Source organism: Antechinus flavipes, chromosome 2, assembly GCF_016432865.1.
Source record: "Antechinus flavipes isolate AdamAnt ecotype Samford, QLD, Australia chromosome 2, AdamAnt_v2, whole genome shotgun sequence".
NCBI lineage: Eukaryota > Metazoa > Chordata > Mammalia > Dasyuromorphia > Dasyuridae > Antechinus > Antechinus flavipes.
In genome coordinates this window covers 51272342-51290399 of record NC_067399.1, presented here as the reverse complement: position 1 = coordinate 51290399, position 18058 = coordinate 51272342, and the positions used below count along the sequence as shown (strand labels likewise).

Below are 18058 nucleotides of genomic sequence, written 5' to 3'. Positions count from 1 at the left end.
CATTCTATCTTAGGGCAGCTTTAATATTTAGGAAGTTTTTTCTGACATTGAGCCTAAATTGGCATCTTTGCAGTGTGGCAGTTGGCAATACTCCCAGTTCTGTCCCCTGCAACCAAAGGGTACTGGGCTAATCCCTGATAATCCTTAAAACACAGGAGAACAAACTCACATGTATTAGACTGGCTAAAATGATACTCATAAATGTTGGAGGGGATGTGGGAAAACTGAGACACTGATGCTTTGTTGGTGGAGTTATGAACTGATACAGCTATTCTGGGGAACGATTTAGAACTATGCCCACAGGGCTACAAAACTGTGTATACTCTTTGACCTAGAAGTGTCACTAGTGGATCTGTATCTCAAATCATAAAAGAGGGGAAAAGACCCACCTATGCAAAAATGTTTGTAGCAACTCTTTTTGGGGAAGGAATTGGAAATCAAGGAGATGCTATCAGTTGGGAAATGGCTGAATAAGTTACAATATATGAATATAATGGAGAATTATTTTTCTATAAGAAATGATGAGCAGGCTGATTTTGAAAAAGCCTGGAAAGACACGAACAGATGATGAATGAAGCGAGCAGAACATTATACATAGTAACAACAAGATTATGTGATGATCAATTATGAGACTTAGCTCTTCTTAGCAATGTCGTGATCCAAGACAATTCCAATAGCCTTGGGATAGAAAATGTCATCCAGAGAGAGAACTATGGATTCTGAATGTAGATCGAAACATACTATTATCACCTTTTTTTTTTTCTTTCTCATGGTTTCTTCCTTTCACTCTGATTTTTCTTTCACAACATGACTAATATATAATGACTAATATATAATGTATAATCTATTTCAGATTGCTTGCTGTCTTAGGGAGGGGGATAAAAATTTTGCAACTCGAAATCTCACAAAATGAATGTAATTCATGTAAGTAGAAAAATAAAATGCAATTGAGAAAAACAAAACAAACACAGGGCAGGATCATAAACTCTTCAGGAGTCTTCTTTAGGCTAAACATGCCCAGTTTTTTCAACCCATACAGGATGGGAACTCAAAACCTTTCATCATTTTGGCTGCTCTCTTTTGGACATTCTTCACAATAATGCAAAACACCTGACCAACAGTTAATCTTGAGTCCAGGCATCTAAGTTATATCCAATTAAAATGTTCAGCTATTTCAGTTCTGTCCAACTCTTTGTGACCTCAGTTGGGGTTTTCTTGGAAAAGATATTGGAATGGTTTGCCATTTTCTTCTGATTACAAATTCATCTAATTGGATTATTGTTTAATCCATATCTTGCCTCTTTTTCTATGAAAATATCATAGAACATTTAATCACAAGCTCAACTCACATCTAGGTAAATTGTAAATCCAACATCTCCTCATCCAATTGTTTAATATCCATGTCAATAGCCCATCATGGCCATCATTGGTTCTTGGTCTTTTTTTTCCCCCTAAGTCTAATCTTCTCCTATGAGGAGGACAGGTCCCAGAGAAGGTGAAAGTGAAGAGAGAAAGGGGGAAGAAAGAAAAGGAGAGAGGACAGAAAAGGGGAGGAGGAAGGGAAAGGAAATTAAGTTATTGGGAGCCCTGCCACCCAGGCAGGGAAGGTCATGCTGAGTCAGGGTCTCCAGTTAGTATTGCAGGGCTAGGGCTGGCCAGCACACCTGCTGAGGCCCCAGCTAGGGAGGAGGAAGCTGTACCTGTGGCATGGTCCAACCAGGGCCGCCACCATCGCCTTCTGGATTGGGAAGAGTTGCTCGGGCCAGTTGGCTCTGCAGAATGGGCATGATGAATGAGAGTATGAAATGTGTTGCCCTGGGCTGAGGGTAGCGTGGGACCTTGGAGAAATGGCGAGTCCAGAAGACCCTGTATCGGGGCTAGTGACTTGGGTGAGGGGTCGGGGGACAGATGAGGGGCAAGATGAGTCAGGAGTACCTTCCTTCATTCAAATTATATGTAAGTGGGCATCTGGTGCTGGAGGGACATTGTGTGTGTGTGTGTGTACTTCTGAGATTGTTTCTGTCTCGTCACAGGGCCGTACAACATAGACAAAGACACACAGGGTCAAACAGAAGAACAGGACATTTGGCCAAGTGGGCAGTGCCCAAAGGAACTCTCCAGAATTCTCAGTGCCTTGTCAGCCCAGGCAGTGAGCTTCCCCTTCTGCTAGTGGTCCCAAATAGGTCCTTGGGCACATCTGTGGTAGAATGGCTGCCATGGCAGATGTGGATGCCGTGGATGGAGGTGGAGGGAGGATAGGTTGGGAAGTGCAGTGGTTCAATCTAGTCCCCACCCTCAGGATGAGCTTGAAGTTCCCCAAGCCCTCCCCACCTCCCAGGACTGGCTTTCACCTGGATCTTGATCTGGGTCCTCAGGGCATTCACTGGATGTCCGCCCCGGGCGATGCTTCTCCTGTTTGGCGCGGATCCTTTCCATCCTAGCAGAAGAAAAGGTCCAAGGGCCCTCAAAGCCATTCCTCTGGCTTAGCTCAGGCCACTTCTTTCAGCTCAAGTAGTCATTCAGCCTCCTAAAGGGTCAACTCTCCTAACCCGTTTCAGCAGGGCTGTGTAGACACTCTCCATCTCGTCAAATCCGCTTTGCTCCCCTTGCAGGGACAGTTGCTCCCAAGCTGAAGCTCTTGAGCCATCTGCCAGCTTCTACCTCAAAGATCCCCCAGCTGTTCTGGTCCTGGGGGATGGAGAGGATACTTACTGTCTTTTCAGCTGCGCCAAGGACTTCTTCTCTGCCTGCCGATGGAAATCGATGCTCTTAAGGATGGAGGCTTTATACAAAGCGAAGCCCCTGCAGAAAGAAAAAGAGAAGGGCTCAGAGATGTCAGAGACCCTTCCCCACCTATCCCAGTTCTGCAGCGGAAGGACCTCCCCCATGGCATGATGAGACTATTCCCAGTCAACTGGCAAGCCCTAAACCTCCCAGAAACCATTGCCATTCCCATCTTCAAGCTTTGCTCAAGCTGTTCCTTGACTTGGAATGCATTTCACTCCTCCTTTCTGCTTCTCCAAACCTTCACAATGGATCAAGGCTAATCCTACTTCTTCTGGAAACCTTCCAGCCCAGGTTGATCCTCCCCTTCTCCAAAGCCCCACTGCCTTTAGAGAGTATCTAATTACTAGCATTATTTTGTCTTGGATGCTACTCTGGCTCCTTTCAGCTCTGATAGATGAGTCTTTTGCCAGCAACTAAGCCTCCAAGATTGAACTACCATCACTTCCTCATGTCTCTTAAAGGCTAACCTTTCTCCCCTTCTTCTAGTGTCCTCTTATATGCTGTCTTCCCTTACTAGAACAGAAGTTCTTTGAGAGCAGAGATGTATTTGTATCCTGAGAACTCGGCAAAGTGTCTGGCTGATGATAGGTGCTTAATAAATTTTTTTTAAGTCTCCTTCCTTCCTTCCTTTCCTCCCTCCCTCCTTCCTTCCTCCTTCCCTCCTTCTTCCTTCCTTCCTTCCTTCCTCCCTCCCTCCTTCCTTCCTTCCTTTCTTCCTTCCTCCCTCCCTCCCTCCTTTTTTTCTTTCCTTCCTTCCTTCCTTCCTTCCTTCCTTCCTTCCTTCCTTCCTTCCTTCCTTCCTTCCTTCCTTCCTTCCTTCCTTCCTTCCTTCTTTCCTTCCTTCTTTCCTTCCTCTCCCCCTGAAGTTAGGGATCAAGTCTTCCATGTCTCTTAACCCTACAGAGCCTAATATCATGATAAGCACAGAGGAAGTAAGCCAAATCAAATCAGCTTACCATTAATCCCCTGGCCCTCAGATCAGAAATCCCAGATTCTAGGTGAAAGCTAGAGACACAGTTCATAGAGAATTATCTTCCAGAGTTGCCTCCCAACTGATTATCTAGAGGTAAGCACTGTCTTATCCACTTTCAGGGTAAGTGCAATCAAGAAGATGCCCTAAATCTGCAGCAGTTTCAAACACAGACCATTATGGGGCAAGGGGAGAGGGATCATGATCTGAAATCTCTGGGGACTCTGAGTCCTGAACTCTCAATAGGGAGAGAAAAGAACTTATTTGCTCTTAATCTGTCCCTGCTTAATCCTCTTGGTCTCTGTGAAGATATCTCTATTCAAGTACCTAGAGAATCTCCAGTGTTCTTATATCTTGTGTTAACTAAATATTTTATAAAATGTTATATTCAATATTCAAAAAATCACATCCAATATATAGTTATATATTATATAATACTTTGTATATAATATAATAATTTTAAGTGTAGGTTTGGTGGTAAATAAAAATTAATCTAAGCATTTAATGTAAATCAGTATTGGACAGACAAGGTCTTACCTAGATGCAGAAGGATATATATGCATATATGTGTATGATTATAGACATCTATGTATGTGTTTTTGTATGCAAATATATATGTAGATATATATGTATAATTAAGTGCAGATATGGGAGAAGAAGGGGCAAAAAGAGAATAAAAGAAAACTTACAAGGAAGCAAAGAAAAAATGGACAGCTTGGAGCATAATGTGTAGTATTTGTCACATAGGTTTTCTTAAAATAACAATTTATTGTTTTATACTTTGAATTCTCTCAGGTTCTGCTATGCACACAGCAGTTTTTTTCTTTTCCTATTTTGTATTTAAGTTTAAAATTAATAGATAAAAATGAATAAATTAGTAATAATGGAGCGACTGTGTGAAAGGATAAACTAGTCAATCTCTCTGGGCTTCAGTTTCTTTATCTATAAAATGAGGGATCAGAGTAGGTGAGGTCAGAGGTCCCTTTCAGCTCAAGAGAATGATGTAGTTATTCAATTAGTTTAAAAAGGTAGCAGGCTAAAGAAGAGATGCAGGTCTGCCAAAGAAAATGCCAACTTGTTGGGGAGTCCCAAGGAAGTTACACTTGGAGATCATTCTCTTTCTTCTGGGTATGGATGAGAAAAGAGGCAACAATCATGAGTGCTTTGAAAATTGATCTTGGCTTTCTTAGGACCAAATAAAAGGGTGTTTTGTCTCTAGCCAAGAGCCAAGGAGGGATGGGGATGGGATAGTTAGACTGTGAGAGTCCTGAACGGTGGACTGGGACAGGGCCAGAAAAGACATTACAAGGCTTTAATATCTGGTGAAGTGTTAGGGTCACAAAGAAAGGTCCACAGGAAGTAAGTTGTATTTTACTCAAGCTTGGAAGAAAAGTTAGGTCACAGATTGGGTGAATCTTTAGAGCTGGATGAAACTTTAGAGATCACCTCATCTGTATGCTCATTTTAAAGAGCAGGAAGTAATCTGCACAAGTAATAAATAGCTGAGCTGTAAATATCTCCTGATTTCTATTGTGTTCTTTCCATTACATGACACTGTTTCGAATTAAGCAAATTTTGAGAACAGTTCTTAAATTGTTTGTATTTCTTTAACTCTTGATTAGCATTATATGTCATTGTATAATCTATATTTGCTTGCTTGGGGAAGGGGGAGGCAAAGGAAGAAGAGAGAAAAATTTGGGAATTAAAAATCTTACAAACTAACTTTATATCTCATTGGAAAAATGAAATACTATTAAGAAAAAGAATTGTATCTCATGTTTAAATGTAATGGATTCATATCTTTCACTCAGTTGTTTAGCAAAAGTTCAGTTTTGTATAGAAAAAAGTATAATTGTGTGAAATTGCAAATTATGAGATAAAGGTTCTTAATAAATCCTTATTGACTGATGATTAATTGACTCCTTGGTTGAGTCAATGGTTATTTGAAAAACAAATCAATACTCAAGGTACCATTAGCCATTGGGCATCTTACTCAAATTTCCCTAACTATATCAAAAAGTAACAAAAGGAGCAATGGCCTCTGCAATGCCAGCCTTACAAACTGAATCTCGTACAGAGTCAAATGTCACAATGTCTTGGGATATCCCAGTCCCTCGCTTCCCCTTCTGCGCACCTGGAAGCCTGTAGTGCTGTGGCCTGAAGGTCAGCCATGACATGCAGGAAATAGTAACTAAGGAAGATCCGACGTTGTAGAAGGAGGAAGAAGAAGCAAATGCTGTCCCAGATGATCCCAGCCTCCTCCACGGGTAACATACAGTCTTGGTCCTTGCTCATGTCTTTGGCTAAAGAGACAGGGTCCCAGTACTCAGATTATCCAGCCTCACCAAAATAAATTCCTCAACTCTCAATCCATATGCATGTGTGTCACACCAGGAGCCTCCCATTTCATCCACTTATACCTCTCCCCCTTTCACCTGGTCCCCCACAAATCTAGTAGCCACAAGGCTGTTTGAGAGCTCAGTAAAAGGCCGCTGGGTTACCAACTGGATCTTTTCCATCTCTGCCTCTAAAAGCCTGGACCCTTCCACATCCCCCTGGACCCCACCACATGAGAAGGGTGAGACTCATGGCTTCTCCCCAGCCTCCAAACACCAGGATTCTGTTTCCCTCTTCTTCCCCTCTTTCCAAATCAGAGAACATTTGAAAGTGCTTTGCCAACTTTCGAGCTCTTTATAAACATGAGTTAGCAGCGTCATTCCCTACCCCCATCATTCTCCTTTCTCTTTACTTACGGTCATAGTAGCCTTTGACTGTGCACACCAGGCTGAAGACCTGGATGACCCAACAGAAATTATTCTGCATTTGCTGTACAAAGACGCAGGAAAGGAGCTGCAAGAGAGAGTGGAAAGGGGAACTCAGGGCTATTGATGGCCGAGGGTCTCTGGGGCAGAAGGAGACCTCGGCAGTGGCCAGTCTGGGTGGGCAGCAGCAGCCGGCCGCCCCCTCCCCCTGCCGCCCATGAGAGGCTCACCGAAAGCATGTTCTTGGAGATGATGACGGTGACGTTGTACAGAATGAGGCAGTCCCACAGCACTAGCTGGGCCTTGGTGCTCTTCTGCAGCAGGCTGGTCCCAAAGAGCAGCAGGTAGAAACAGGCCAGCAGGTAGCCCAGGCCAAAGATGCTGATGCGCGTGGCGCCCGTGATGAATACCACCACCAGCACCAGCCAGAAGAGGTAGCGGAACACGGCAACTTTCAGCATGTCCAGGTAGGACCTAGGGAATGGAACAGGATTCGGGGGGAGGACCAGCTTTGCAGAGGTCAGCCCCTAGCTCTGGTACCCCAGAGGCTGACAGTCTATCCCCACACACCAGGTTCTGTAACTTGCCCAGCATGCCATCGCATTGGGGCAGTTTCATTCCCAAAGTAAGATTAATATTGGGGAAGGAGAACTGTTAAAAAAAAATAGCATCCCAAAGCTAAAGGGATCTCTGAAATTATTGAACTGAAATTAATCAATCATTCAAACTCTACTTGAAGATCTCTAGTGATGGGGAACTCATTATCTCTCAATCAGCCAAGAGGTATCATGTGCCCCATTTTACAGATGAGCAGACTGAGGTTTAGAGAGAGTATATGTTGACCAAGTGTTCATAGATCTCGCCCCTCCTCAGATGCCCTTCTGCCCACAGGCGGGCATGCTGACTCTCCCGGCTCACCTGCAGTTGATAAAGTTGGGCACGGGGTTTGGCTCCCCACGCAGTGGCTCTAGGTAGTCCGTGTTGTGTCCAGCTGTGTGTTGCCACTCCTCAGTCCGCTCAGCCACGAACACCAGCCACTGCTGGGAGGCAGTCAGCAGCAGAAGGAAGTCACCTGTGGGGCAGATGGGGAAGAAAGCAATGGGCACCAGCTCAGGGATACGAGGAGAGGTTTCCAGGAGGCTGTCACCTGGCCCTGACCTTCCACAAATCAGGCTGCTCTGGCTCAGCTCAATCTCTTGCCATTCTTGTGCTAGGGTCCAAAGGAGGAGAAGCCAGTTAATCCTCTCTGGGCCTCCGAGATGCACGTGGGGACAGGAGCATGACTTCCACACAGTGAGAAAGGTAACAGAATACTCCCCGACTCTGCTTCTGATCCACAGGACTCTTAATTTATGTGGACACATGACTCTGTGTGTGTGTGTGTGTGTGTGTGTGTGTGTGTGTGTGTGTGTGTGTGTATCAGGAATGAAACATTCTCTGTCAGCTCAAGATAGAAAACATGACTTGTTAATTCATAATTTTAATAACTGCAGAAGGCAATTAAGATTTATATATAAATCAATGCACTATTTTCTACAAAAGTCAGAGAAATTTGGAGACCCACAAGGTTGGGAATAACAATCCTTGGGATTTGGATGACAATTTCATTTTCCACGAAGGCTTCACATCCATGATTTCCTCTGATTGTCACAAATCTAGGAAGTCCATTTTGAAAGTTTTAAGAGCTCTGATGAATTCAATGATTTCAGAAAACTGATAATAAAGTGCGCTACCTGCCACCCAACACAGAAGTGATAGATTCAGGGTGTAGAGAGAGGCGCACATTACTGGGCACAGCCAATGTGGAAATCTCTTTTGTTTGACTGCATATTATAAGGGTTTGGAGTGGGAGTTCTCAATAATGGCAGGTGGGAGGGAGAAAAAAAATGAATGTTTAATTATTGAGAAAAGGAAAACTAAATTTAACAAATAAAACCTCTGAGCTATAATCAAGAGTGGACTTTGGGGGAAAAGATACTTAATTACTAATGTAAAATGTGATTTCATGGTGAAAATTAAAGAATATGTGACCCCAACCTAACTTGATGAAGTCAGCAAGGTAGGGATTATTCTCTGGATTTCTCAAATGAGGAAAGAAATTTAGTCAGAATAGTTTATTCAAGACCCCACAGCTAGGGAATGTCAAAGCTAGAATTAGAACCTCAGCTCCCCAGAAGACTTACACTTCCTATCCCATTTTATTTCTTATTAGGGAAAGCACTTTGTAAACTGGAAAGCAAAGCATAGAAATGGAAATAGCATGATCATTATAATAACAATACATAATCATTTCAAGGATGCTCGCTCCATGGTCCTAAATCATAGCTCTTCTGTGATTAGGCTTTGTGACCAGCTTAGTGAGGAGTCCCTAAGGAACTTAGCTAGGAGACACACACAGTTCATTATAATAACAATAATAGATCATCACTTCAAGGATGCTCTCTCCATGGTCCTGAATCATACATAGCTCTTCTGTGATTAGGCTTTGTGAGCAACTTGGTGAAAAGTTCCTTGGAATTTAGCTAGGTAATAGACACACACAGTTCGTTATAATAACAATGATATGTCATCACTTCAAGGATGCTCTCTCCATGGTCCTGAATCATATATAGCTGAGACTATCTTCTGACCAAATTGGTGAAAAGTCCCTCGGAACTTAGCTGGGTAGACACACATTTTGATTATTGAGAAAAGAAAAACTAAATTAAAAAAAAAAAACAACCTATGAGTTATAATCAAGACTGGACTTGGGGAAAAAAGGTACTTTTCATAATAATAATAATAATAATAATGTCATCACTTCAAGGATGGTCTCTTCATGGTCCTGAATCATGCTTAGCTCTTCTGTGACTAGCCCCTGTGGCTAACTTGATGAAATGTCCATTGGAATTTACCAGGTAACAGACACACAGAGTTCATCATATACATCACACCACCTTCATATTCCAATGGGACAGCAGAAAACTGAAGGCTGCTATCAAAAAATAGCATCCACTAATATTATTTCATTTTTATTTTCTCTCATGGAAGCCAAAAGCTATCACAGAAGTCATCAAGTCCAAATTCCTTTTTACAGATGAGGAAACTAAAGTATCCAACTAGTTAGTAGGTTGATTGTGATTCGAATCCAAGTCTTCCTGCTTCTCAGTCTAGTGCACAATCTATTACTCCATAATGCCTTTTTCAATACGATTCAAACAGAGATCATCCTGGAAACTGTCTCTCTTCTGCTGTTATCCTTTGACAGCTAATATTCTATAAAAAAGCTCCATATAAGTAGGTAAAGTTACTTTTTTTTTGTAAGCAAATAAAAGTATTGGGATGTAAGCCCATAATCTGTAGGCTCATCTTTGGGATATCTCCAACAACAGCCAAGATGATAGAGAAGATAGATACTTCTTTCTGTTTCCATATTGTTTTTAATTCTTTTGCTAAATTTCTGTATTTTAAAAGCTTTTTATTTTATAATAGTTTAGACATTAAGAATATTCAATATGATGAAGATGTTTTATTATTAATGTTTTTTTTTTTTTTTTTTTTTTTTTTTTTTTTTTTATAATAAATTTTATTTTATTTAATAATAACTTCGCATTGACAGAATCCATGCCAGGATAATTTCTACACGACATTATCCCTTGCAATCACTTATGTTTCGTTTTTTCCCCTCCTCCCTCCTCCCCCCCCCCCCCCAGGATGGCAAGCAGTCCTATATATGCTAAACATGTTGCAGTATATCCTAGATACAATACATATTTGCAGAACCAAACAGTTCTCTTGTTGCACAGGGAGAATTGGATTCAGAAGGTAAAAATAACTCGGGAAGAAAATCAAAATTGCAAATAGTTCACATTCATTTCCCAGTATTCCTTCTTTGGGTGTAGCTGTTTCTGTCCATCATTTCTCCAATGAAACTCAGTTAAGTCTCTTTGTCAGAGAAATCCACTTCCATCAGAATACATCCTCATACAATATCGTTGTCGAAGTGTATAATGATCTCCTGGTTCTGCTCATCTCACTTAGCATCAGTCCATGTAGGTCTCTCCAAGCCTCTCTGTATTCATCCTGCTGGTCATTCCTTACAGAGCAATAATATTCCATAACGTTCATATACCACAATTTACCCAGCCATTCTCCAATTGATGGGCATCCATTCATTTTCCAGTTTCTAGCCACTACAAACAGGGCTGCTACAAACATTTTGGCACATACAGGTCCCCTTCCCTTTTTTAGTATCTCTTTGGGGTATAAGCCCAATAGAAACACTGTTGGATCAAAGGGTATGCACAGTTTGATAACTTTTTGGGCATAATTCCAGATCGCTCTCCAGAATGGCTGGATTCGTTCACAACTCCACCAACAATGCATCAATGTCCCCGTTTTCCCGCATCCCCTCCAACATTCATCATTGTTTTTTCCTGTCATCTTAGCCAATCTGACAGGAGTGTAGTGATATCTCAGAGTTGTCTTAATTTGCATTTCTCTGATCAATAGTGATTTGGAACACTCTTTCATGTGAGTGGTAATAGTTTCAATTTCTTCATCTGAAAATTGTCTGTTCATATCCTTTGACCATTTATCAATTGGAGAATGGCTTGATTTTTTATAAATTTGAGTCAGTTCTCTATATATTTTGGAAATGAGGCCTTTATCAGAACCTTTAATTGTAAAGATGTTTTCCCAGTTAGTTACTTCCCTACTAATCTTGTTTGCATTCGTTCTGTTTGTACAAAGGCTTTTTAATTTGATATAATCAAAATTTTCTATTTTGTGATTGGTAATGGTCTCTAGTTCATCTTTGGTCACAAATTTCTTTCTCCTCCACAAGTCTGAGAGATAAACTATCCTATGTTCTTCTAATTTATTTATAATCTCGTTCTTTATGCCTAGGTCATGGACCCATTTTGATCTTATCTTGGTATGTGGTGTTAAGTGTGGGTCCTTGCCTAATTTCTGCCATACTAATTTCCAGTTATCCCAGCAGTTTTTATCAAATAATGAAATCTTTTCCCAGAAGTTAGAATCTTTGGGTTTGTCAAACACTAGATTGCTATAGTTGACTATTCTGTCTTGTGAACCTAACCTTTTCCACTGATCAACTAATCTATTTCTAAGCCAATACCAGATGGTTTTGGTGACTGCTGCTTTATAATATAATTTTAGATCAGGTACAGCTAGACCACCTTCATTTGATTTTTTTTTCATTAATTCCCTTGAGATTCTCGACTTTTTATTGTTCCATATGAATTTTGTTGTTATTTTTTCTAAATCATTAAAATATTTTCTTGGAAGTCTGATTGGTATAGCACTAAATAAATAGATTAGTTTAGGGAGTATTGTCATCTTTATTATATTTGCTCGGCCTATCCAAGAGCACTTAATATTTTTCCAATTATTTAAGTCTGACTTTATTTGTGTGAAAACTTTTTTGTAATTTTGCTCATATAATTCCTGACTTTCCTTTGGTAGGTAGATTCCCAAATATTTTATGCTATCAACAGTTATTTTGAATGGAATTTCTCTTTGTATCTCTTGCTCTTGGATTTTGTTGGTGGTGTATAAGAATGCTGAGGATTTATGGGGATTTATTTTGTATCCTGCTACTTTGCTAAAATTATGAATTATTTCTAATAGCTTTTTAGTAGAATCTCTGGGGTTTTCTAGGTATACCATCATATCATCTGCAAAGAGTGATAGTTTGGTTTCCTCATTGCCTACTCTAATTCCTTTAATCTCTTTCTCGACTCTTATTGCAGAGGCCAGTGTTTCTAATACAATATTGAATAATAATGGTGATAGTGGGCAACCTTGCTTCACTCCAGATCTTACCGGGAAAGGTTCCAGTTTTTCCCCATTGCATATGATGCTTACTGAAGGTTTAAAATATATGCTCCTAACTATTTTAAGGAAAAGTCCTTTTATTCCTATGCTCTCAAGTGTTTTTATTAGGAATGGCTGTTGGATTTTATCAAATGCTTTTTCTGCATCTATTGAAATGATCATATGGTTTTTGTTTGGTTGGTTGTTGATATAGTCAATTATGTTAATAGTTTTCCTAATATTGAACCAGCCCTGCATTCCTGGTATAAATCCTACTTGGTCATAGTGTATTATCCTGGGGATGATTTTCTGTAATCTTTTTGCTAATATTTTATTTAAGATTTTAGCATCAATATTCATTAGGGAGATTGGTCTATAATTTTCTTTCTCTGTTTTCAGCCTACCTGGTTTAGGTATCAGTACCATATCTGTGTCATAAAAGGAGTTTGGTAGGACTCCTTCAATCCCTACTTCTTCAAATAGTTTATTTAGCATTGGAGTTAATTGATCTTTAAATGTTTGATAGAATTCAGATGTAAATCCATCTGGTCCTGGGGTTTTTTTCTTAGGGAGTTGATTGATAGTTTGTTCTATTTCTTTTTCTGAGATAGGAGTGTTTAGGATATTTACTTCTTCCTCTGTTAGTTTAGGTAAGCTATATTTTTGGAGGTATTCTTCTATTTCATTTAAGTTGTCGAATTTATTGGCGTAAAGTTGGGCAAAGTAACTCCTAATTATTGCTCTAATTTCCTCTTCGTTAGTGGTGAGTTCTCCCTTTTCATTTTTAAGACTAACAATTTGATTTTCCTCTTTCCTTTTTTTAATCAGATTTACTAAGGGTTTGTCTATTTTGTTGGTTTTTTCATAGAACCAACTCTTAGTTTTATTAATCAATTCAATAGTTTTTTTACTTTCAATTTTATTGATCTCTCCTTTTATTTTTTGAATTTCAAGTTTAGTGTTTGATTGGGGGTTTTTAATTTGTTCCTTTTCTAGCATTTTTAGTTGCAAGCCCAATTCATTGACCTTCTCTTTCTCTATTTTATACAAATAGGCCTCTAGAGATATGAGATTTCCCCTTATTACCGCTTTGGCTGCATCCCATACATTTTGGTATGATGTCTCATTATTATCATTTTCTTGGATGAAGTTATTAATTATGTCTATAATTTGCTGTTTCACCCAATCATTCTTTAGTATGTGATTATTTAGTTTCCAATTATTTTTTGGTCTACTTTCCTGTGGCTTTTTATTGAATGTAATTTTCAATGCATCATGGTCTGAAAAGGATGCATTCACTATTTCTGCCTTACTGCATTTGAGTTTGAGGTTTTTATGTCCTAATATATGATCAATTTTTGTATAAGTTCCATGAACTGCTGAAAAGAAGGTGTACTCCTTTCTGTTCCCATTACATTTTCTCCAGAGATCTATCATATCTAATTTTTCTAGTATTCTATTTATCTCTTTGACTTCTTTCTTATTTATTTTGTGGTTTGATTTATCTAATTCTGAGAGTGCAAGGTTGAGATCTCCCACTATTATAGTTTTACTGTCTATTTCTTCTTGCAGCTCTCTTAATTTCTCTTTTAGGAATTTAGATGCTACACTACTTGGTGCATATATATTTAATATAGATACTTCTTCATTATTCATTCTACCCTTTAGCAAGATATAGTGCCCTTCCTTATCTCTTTTGATTAGATCAATTTTTGCTTTAGCTTGATCTGAGATCAGGATGGCTACCCCTGCTTTTTTGGCTTCACCTGAAGCATAGTAGATTTTGCTCCAACCTTTTACCTTTAACCTGCATGTATCACCCCGCTTCAGGTGTGTTTCCTGTATACAACATATTGTAGGATTCTGGCTTTTAATCCATTCTGCTAACCGCTTCCTCTTTATAGAGGAGTTTACCCCGTTCACATTTATGGTTAAAATGACCAATTCTGTATTACTTGCCATCTTGTTGACCCCGGTTTATGCTTTTCTCCCTTCTTACTCCCTTACCCCCTCCCTTACCCCCCTTCCCAGTATTAAGCTTGTGAGCTCCCCTTGCTTCTCACAGCCCTCCCTTTTTCAGTATCCCTCCCTCCCCTTAGAGTTCCCCCCCCCCCCAACTTACCCCTTTCCCTCCCAGTTCCTGTATTCCCTTCCACTTAGCTTATTCCTTCCTTTTTCACTTTTCCCTTCTCACTTTTCAATGAGGTGGGAGAAGTTTCACCATAGATTGAATATGTCTAAAATTCTTCTCTTACTGCCAATTCTGAAAGCAGTAAAATACTCACTATTTTCATTCCTCTCCATTCTTTCTCTCAGATATACTAGGTTTTCTTTGCCTCTTCATGAAATGTAGTACCCCCACTTTCCCTTTTTTCTAGTACAATGTCCTTCCCTCAACTAGTTTCTAGAACAAGGTATACATGTATTTTTTATACATCTTTACAGCCGAAATATAGTTCCCAAGATTAATCTTTACCTTTTTAGATTTCTCTTGAGTTCTGTGCTTGTAGATCAAATTTTTTGTTAAGTTCTGGCTTTTTCATCAGAAATAGATGAAATTCGCTTATTTCGTTGAATGACCATCTTCTTCCCTGGAAAAAGATGCTCAATCTCGCTGGGTAAGTTATTTTTGGTTGCATACCAAGTTCCTTAGCCTTTCGGAATATCATATTCCAGGCCCTTCGATCCTTTAATGTGGATGCTGCCAGATCCTGGGTGATCCTTATTGTGGCTCCTTGATACTTGAATTGGGTTTTTCTAGCCGCTTGCAGTATTTTTTCCTTTGCCTGAGGGTTCTGGCATTTGGCCACTATATTCCTTGGTGTTTTGATTTTAGGATCCCTTTCAGTAGGGGATCGATGAATTCTTTCAATGTCTATTTTACCTTCTGTTTCTATGACTTCTGGGCAGTTCTCTTTGATAATTTCCTGGAAGATAGTGTTCAGGCTTTTTTTTTCATCATACTTTTCTGGAAGTCCGATGATTCTCAGGTTGTCTCTCCTGGATCTGTTTTCCAGGTCTGTTGTCTTCCCCAGAAGGTATTTCACATCCTTTTCCATTGTTTGATTTTTTTGGATTTGCTTGACTGATTCTTCTTGTCTCCTCGAGTCATTCAATTCCAATTGTTCGACCCTGATTTTCAGTGAGGTATTTTCTTCACTCACTTTTTTAAGATCTTTTTCTAATTGTCCAATTGAGTTCTTTTGTTCTGTGGAATTTTTTTCCATTTCGCCAATTTTGTTTTTTAGAGAGCTGTTTTCTGTTTCCAGTTCACTAATCCTATTTTTCAAGGATTTGGTTTCTTTATCCACTCTCTCTTTAACTGACTTCTCCAGGCTCTTTTGCCAAGCCTCCCTCTCCTTTTGCAGAGCCTCCCTCTCCTTTTCCCATTTTTCTTCTAGCTCCCTTGTGAGAGCCTTTTTAATTTCTTCCATGAGATTCATCTGTGCTGAGGGATATAAGGTCTCCTCCTTCGGGGATTCACCTGGGGACTGTTTGTTTTTAGTCTCCTCAGGGTTTGGAGTCTGCTCTTTATCTGTATAAAAGCTGTCCAGGGTTAAATTCTTTTTCAGTTTCTTGCTCATTCTGTCTATTTATCAAAGACAAACTATCAAAGAAACAGAAGGAAAAAAAACCCCTTGAATGGAGGCTGCTTTCTTTGGGGGAGGGGCAGGGTATTCGTGAGGCACGGGTCCTACTGTGCTATGGCGCCTGCGCGCTGAGATCCGAGCGCTCTGAGATCCGAGCGGGCTAAGACACTGTGGGGGAGGGGTGGCCAGGTCCCTAGAAACTCCAGCTGTTTGGGATTGTATTCTTCACCCCCGGTGTTTTTAGCTTCTCTGCTGGGCTGCTGACTTGCTCCTATAGCAAAGCTCTCACCGCAGAGACGGCTGCGGTCCTACCCCCTCTCCGCTCCACCCGGTTCTGAGCTGCTTTCTGTGCTCTGGTTGCAGCTGCTGCTACCCGCAGACTGCTTCCAAATACCGTCCCCGCCCTCGCGCAAAAACAGACCTTTCTTGACGAGTCTCAAGGATGGTTTCTCTTGGTAAGTAATTGTATGGTTTTTTTTTCAGTCGAGCATTAATTCAGAGGCATGAAATGAAATGAATAGTGAGAGAAAAACACGGAGATTACACAGAAGTGTATTTCCTCTCCGCCATCTTGGCCGGAAGTCTATTATTAATGTTAATGAATTGTTCCAGTTGGTCCTATTTTTGTGCCTCCTTTTGCGTTTTCTTGGCAAAAATAATAGGGTTGTTTGCCATATCCTTCTCAAGCTCATTTTACAGATCAGGAAACTGAGGCAAAGGCCAGAGTCACCCAGCTAGTAAGTGTCTGAGACCAGATTTGAACTTATGTAGATGAATCTTCCTGCCCAGCCCAGTGCTCTAGTCACTATACTAAATAGCTGCCATTACTCTTAATAACAACCAATAATAATAATATACATCTCCCATTTGGGGGCTTTATCGGCCACCACCCCACTTGGGCATGAGACATGTCTACAAGAACCCCAGCTATGGAGAAGATGCTCTCAGAACAAGGATGCATGGCTACTCACTGATGAGATTAGTAGAGTTGGGACGCATGAAGAAATCGGGCAGGTACAGCCACTTGATGAGTGCAGAGTTCATGGGAATGGTGCTGCTCCAGCGCCATGGGTAATCTAAAGGCAAGATACATTTTTCCATGCAATGGGCATCCAAAAGCCGAGGATGCTTCAAGTTAGACCATCCCCCATCCCTCACTCCCAGCCAGTCTCTATCCCCCAAAGTTTTCCTCAGCCCTGGGCTCTTTTTTGTCTCCCAGTTTTCCCACTTCCATGCTGCCTTTTCCCCTTTCCTTACCCAATTCCTGCCCCTGAGAGAAAGAGGAGTTTTGCAATAACCTTTTACTTCGAGGACCCACCCGAAGGGAGTGCCTGTCTCTGTCTCTCCTTTACATACACACTCACACACAGAGCCCTCACCAATGCAGAGGGCAGGGGGGATGCCCACACATAGTAGATATTGGTAGAGTAGGAACACAGCCAAGAAGAGGCAGTATTTGGGCCAAAGACGGGCAATAGCTTCCCGGCGCCGGCGAGTGAGGATCGCAACCAGCCAACAGCCATGGAGGATCACCATGAAGTTCATGCGTTGGCCAATCACATTTACCGTCATCAGGAAGCAGATCTGGAGGCAGGGAGAAGAGGCTATTAGGGATGAGGTGGGACATGCAGCACTCAGGTGTACGAAAATGGATACTGAGCCCGGCAATACTCAACAGGTCGGCTCTCACCTAGCTTAGACGTTGGACCTTTTTATAAGTTACATTTTTCTTCAATTAACAAAAATATATTTTCTGTCCCTCCCTCTTTCTCATCTCTTCATCGACCCACTAAGTCCTAAGCTAAATGAAGGTAGACTTAAGAGAAAACAGGAACCAGGGCTACAAAAACTAAAACCCGTCCTTGCTTGCTTGCTGGTCTCTGGTATTTGGTTGATATGATCAGACAGAATACAAAAAGTATGGAGGATCATGGAGCGTTACTAGCGTTTCAAAGCTCTGTGGGATTGAAATCAGAGGCAACCCAGGAAGTGTTGGAGATCCTTGGACAAAGTGATTCCAGCTTAGCGAAGAAAGCCACATCCAGCCAGTCGGATGCACTTGAAAATGATATTACGACTGCCCCATGACCCCTTCAGCCTTGGGTTTGATTGAGCCACAGGGACATGCTGTA

The 18058-nt window shown here is 40.8% G+C and overlaps 1 protein-coding gene across 1 annotated transcript in view; it reads right to left on the bottom strand.

Annotated features, from left to right (window-relative positions):
- PIEZO1 (piezo type mechanosensitive ion channel component 1) overlaps positions 1 to 18058 on the bottom strand; it is a 178545-nt gene that overhangs the window by 19417 nt on the left and 141070 nt on the right. The window contains 9 exon segments of the mRNA XM_051974791.1: positions 1701 to 1772; positions 2352 to 2437; positions 2713 to 2802; positions 5892 to 6060; positions 6511 to 6607; positions 6750 to 6993; positions 7438 to 7591; positions 16898 to 17002; positions 17306 to 17510. Coding sequence (XP_051830751.1) covers positions 1701 to 1772; positions 2352 to 2437; positions 2713 to 2802; positions 5892 to 6060; positions 6511 to 6607; positions 6750 to 6993; positions 7438 to 7591; positions 16898 to 17002; positions 17306 to 17510 — 1222 coding nt within the window.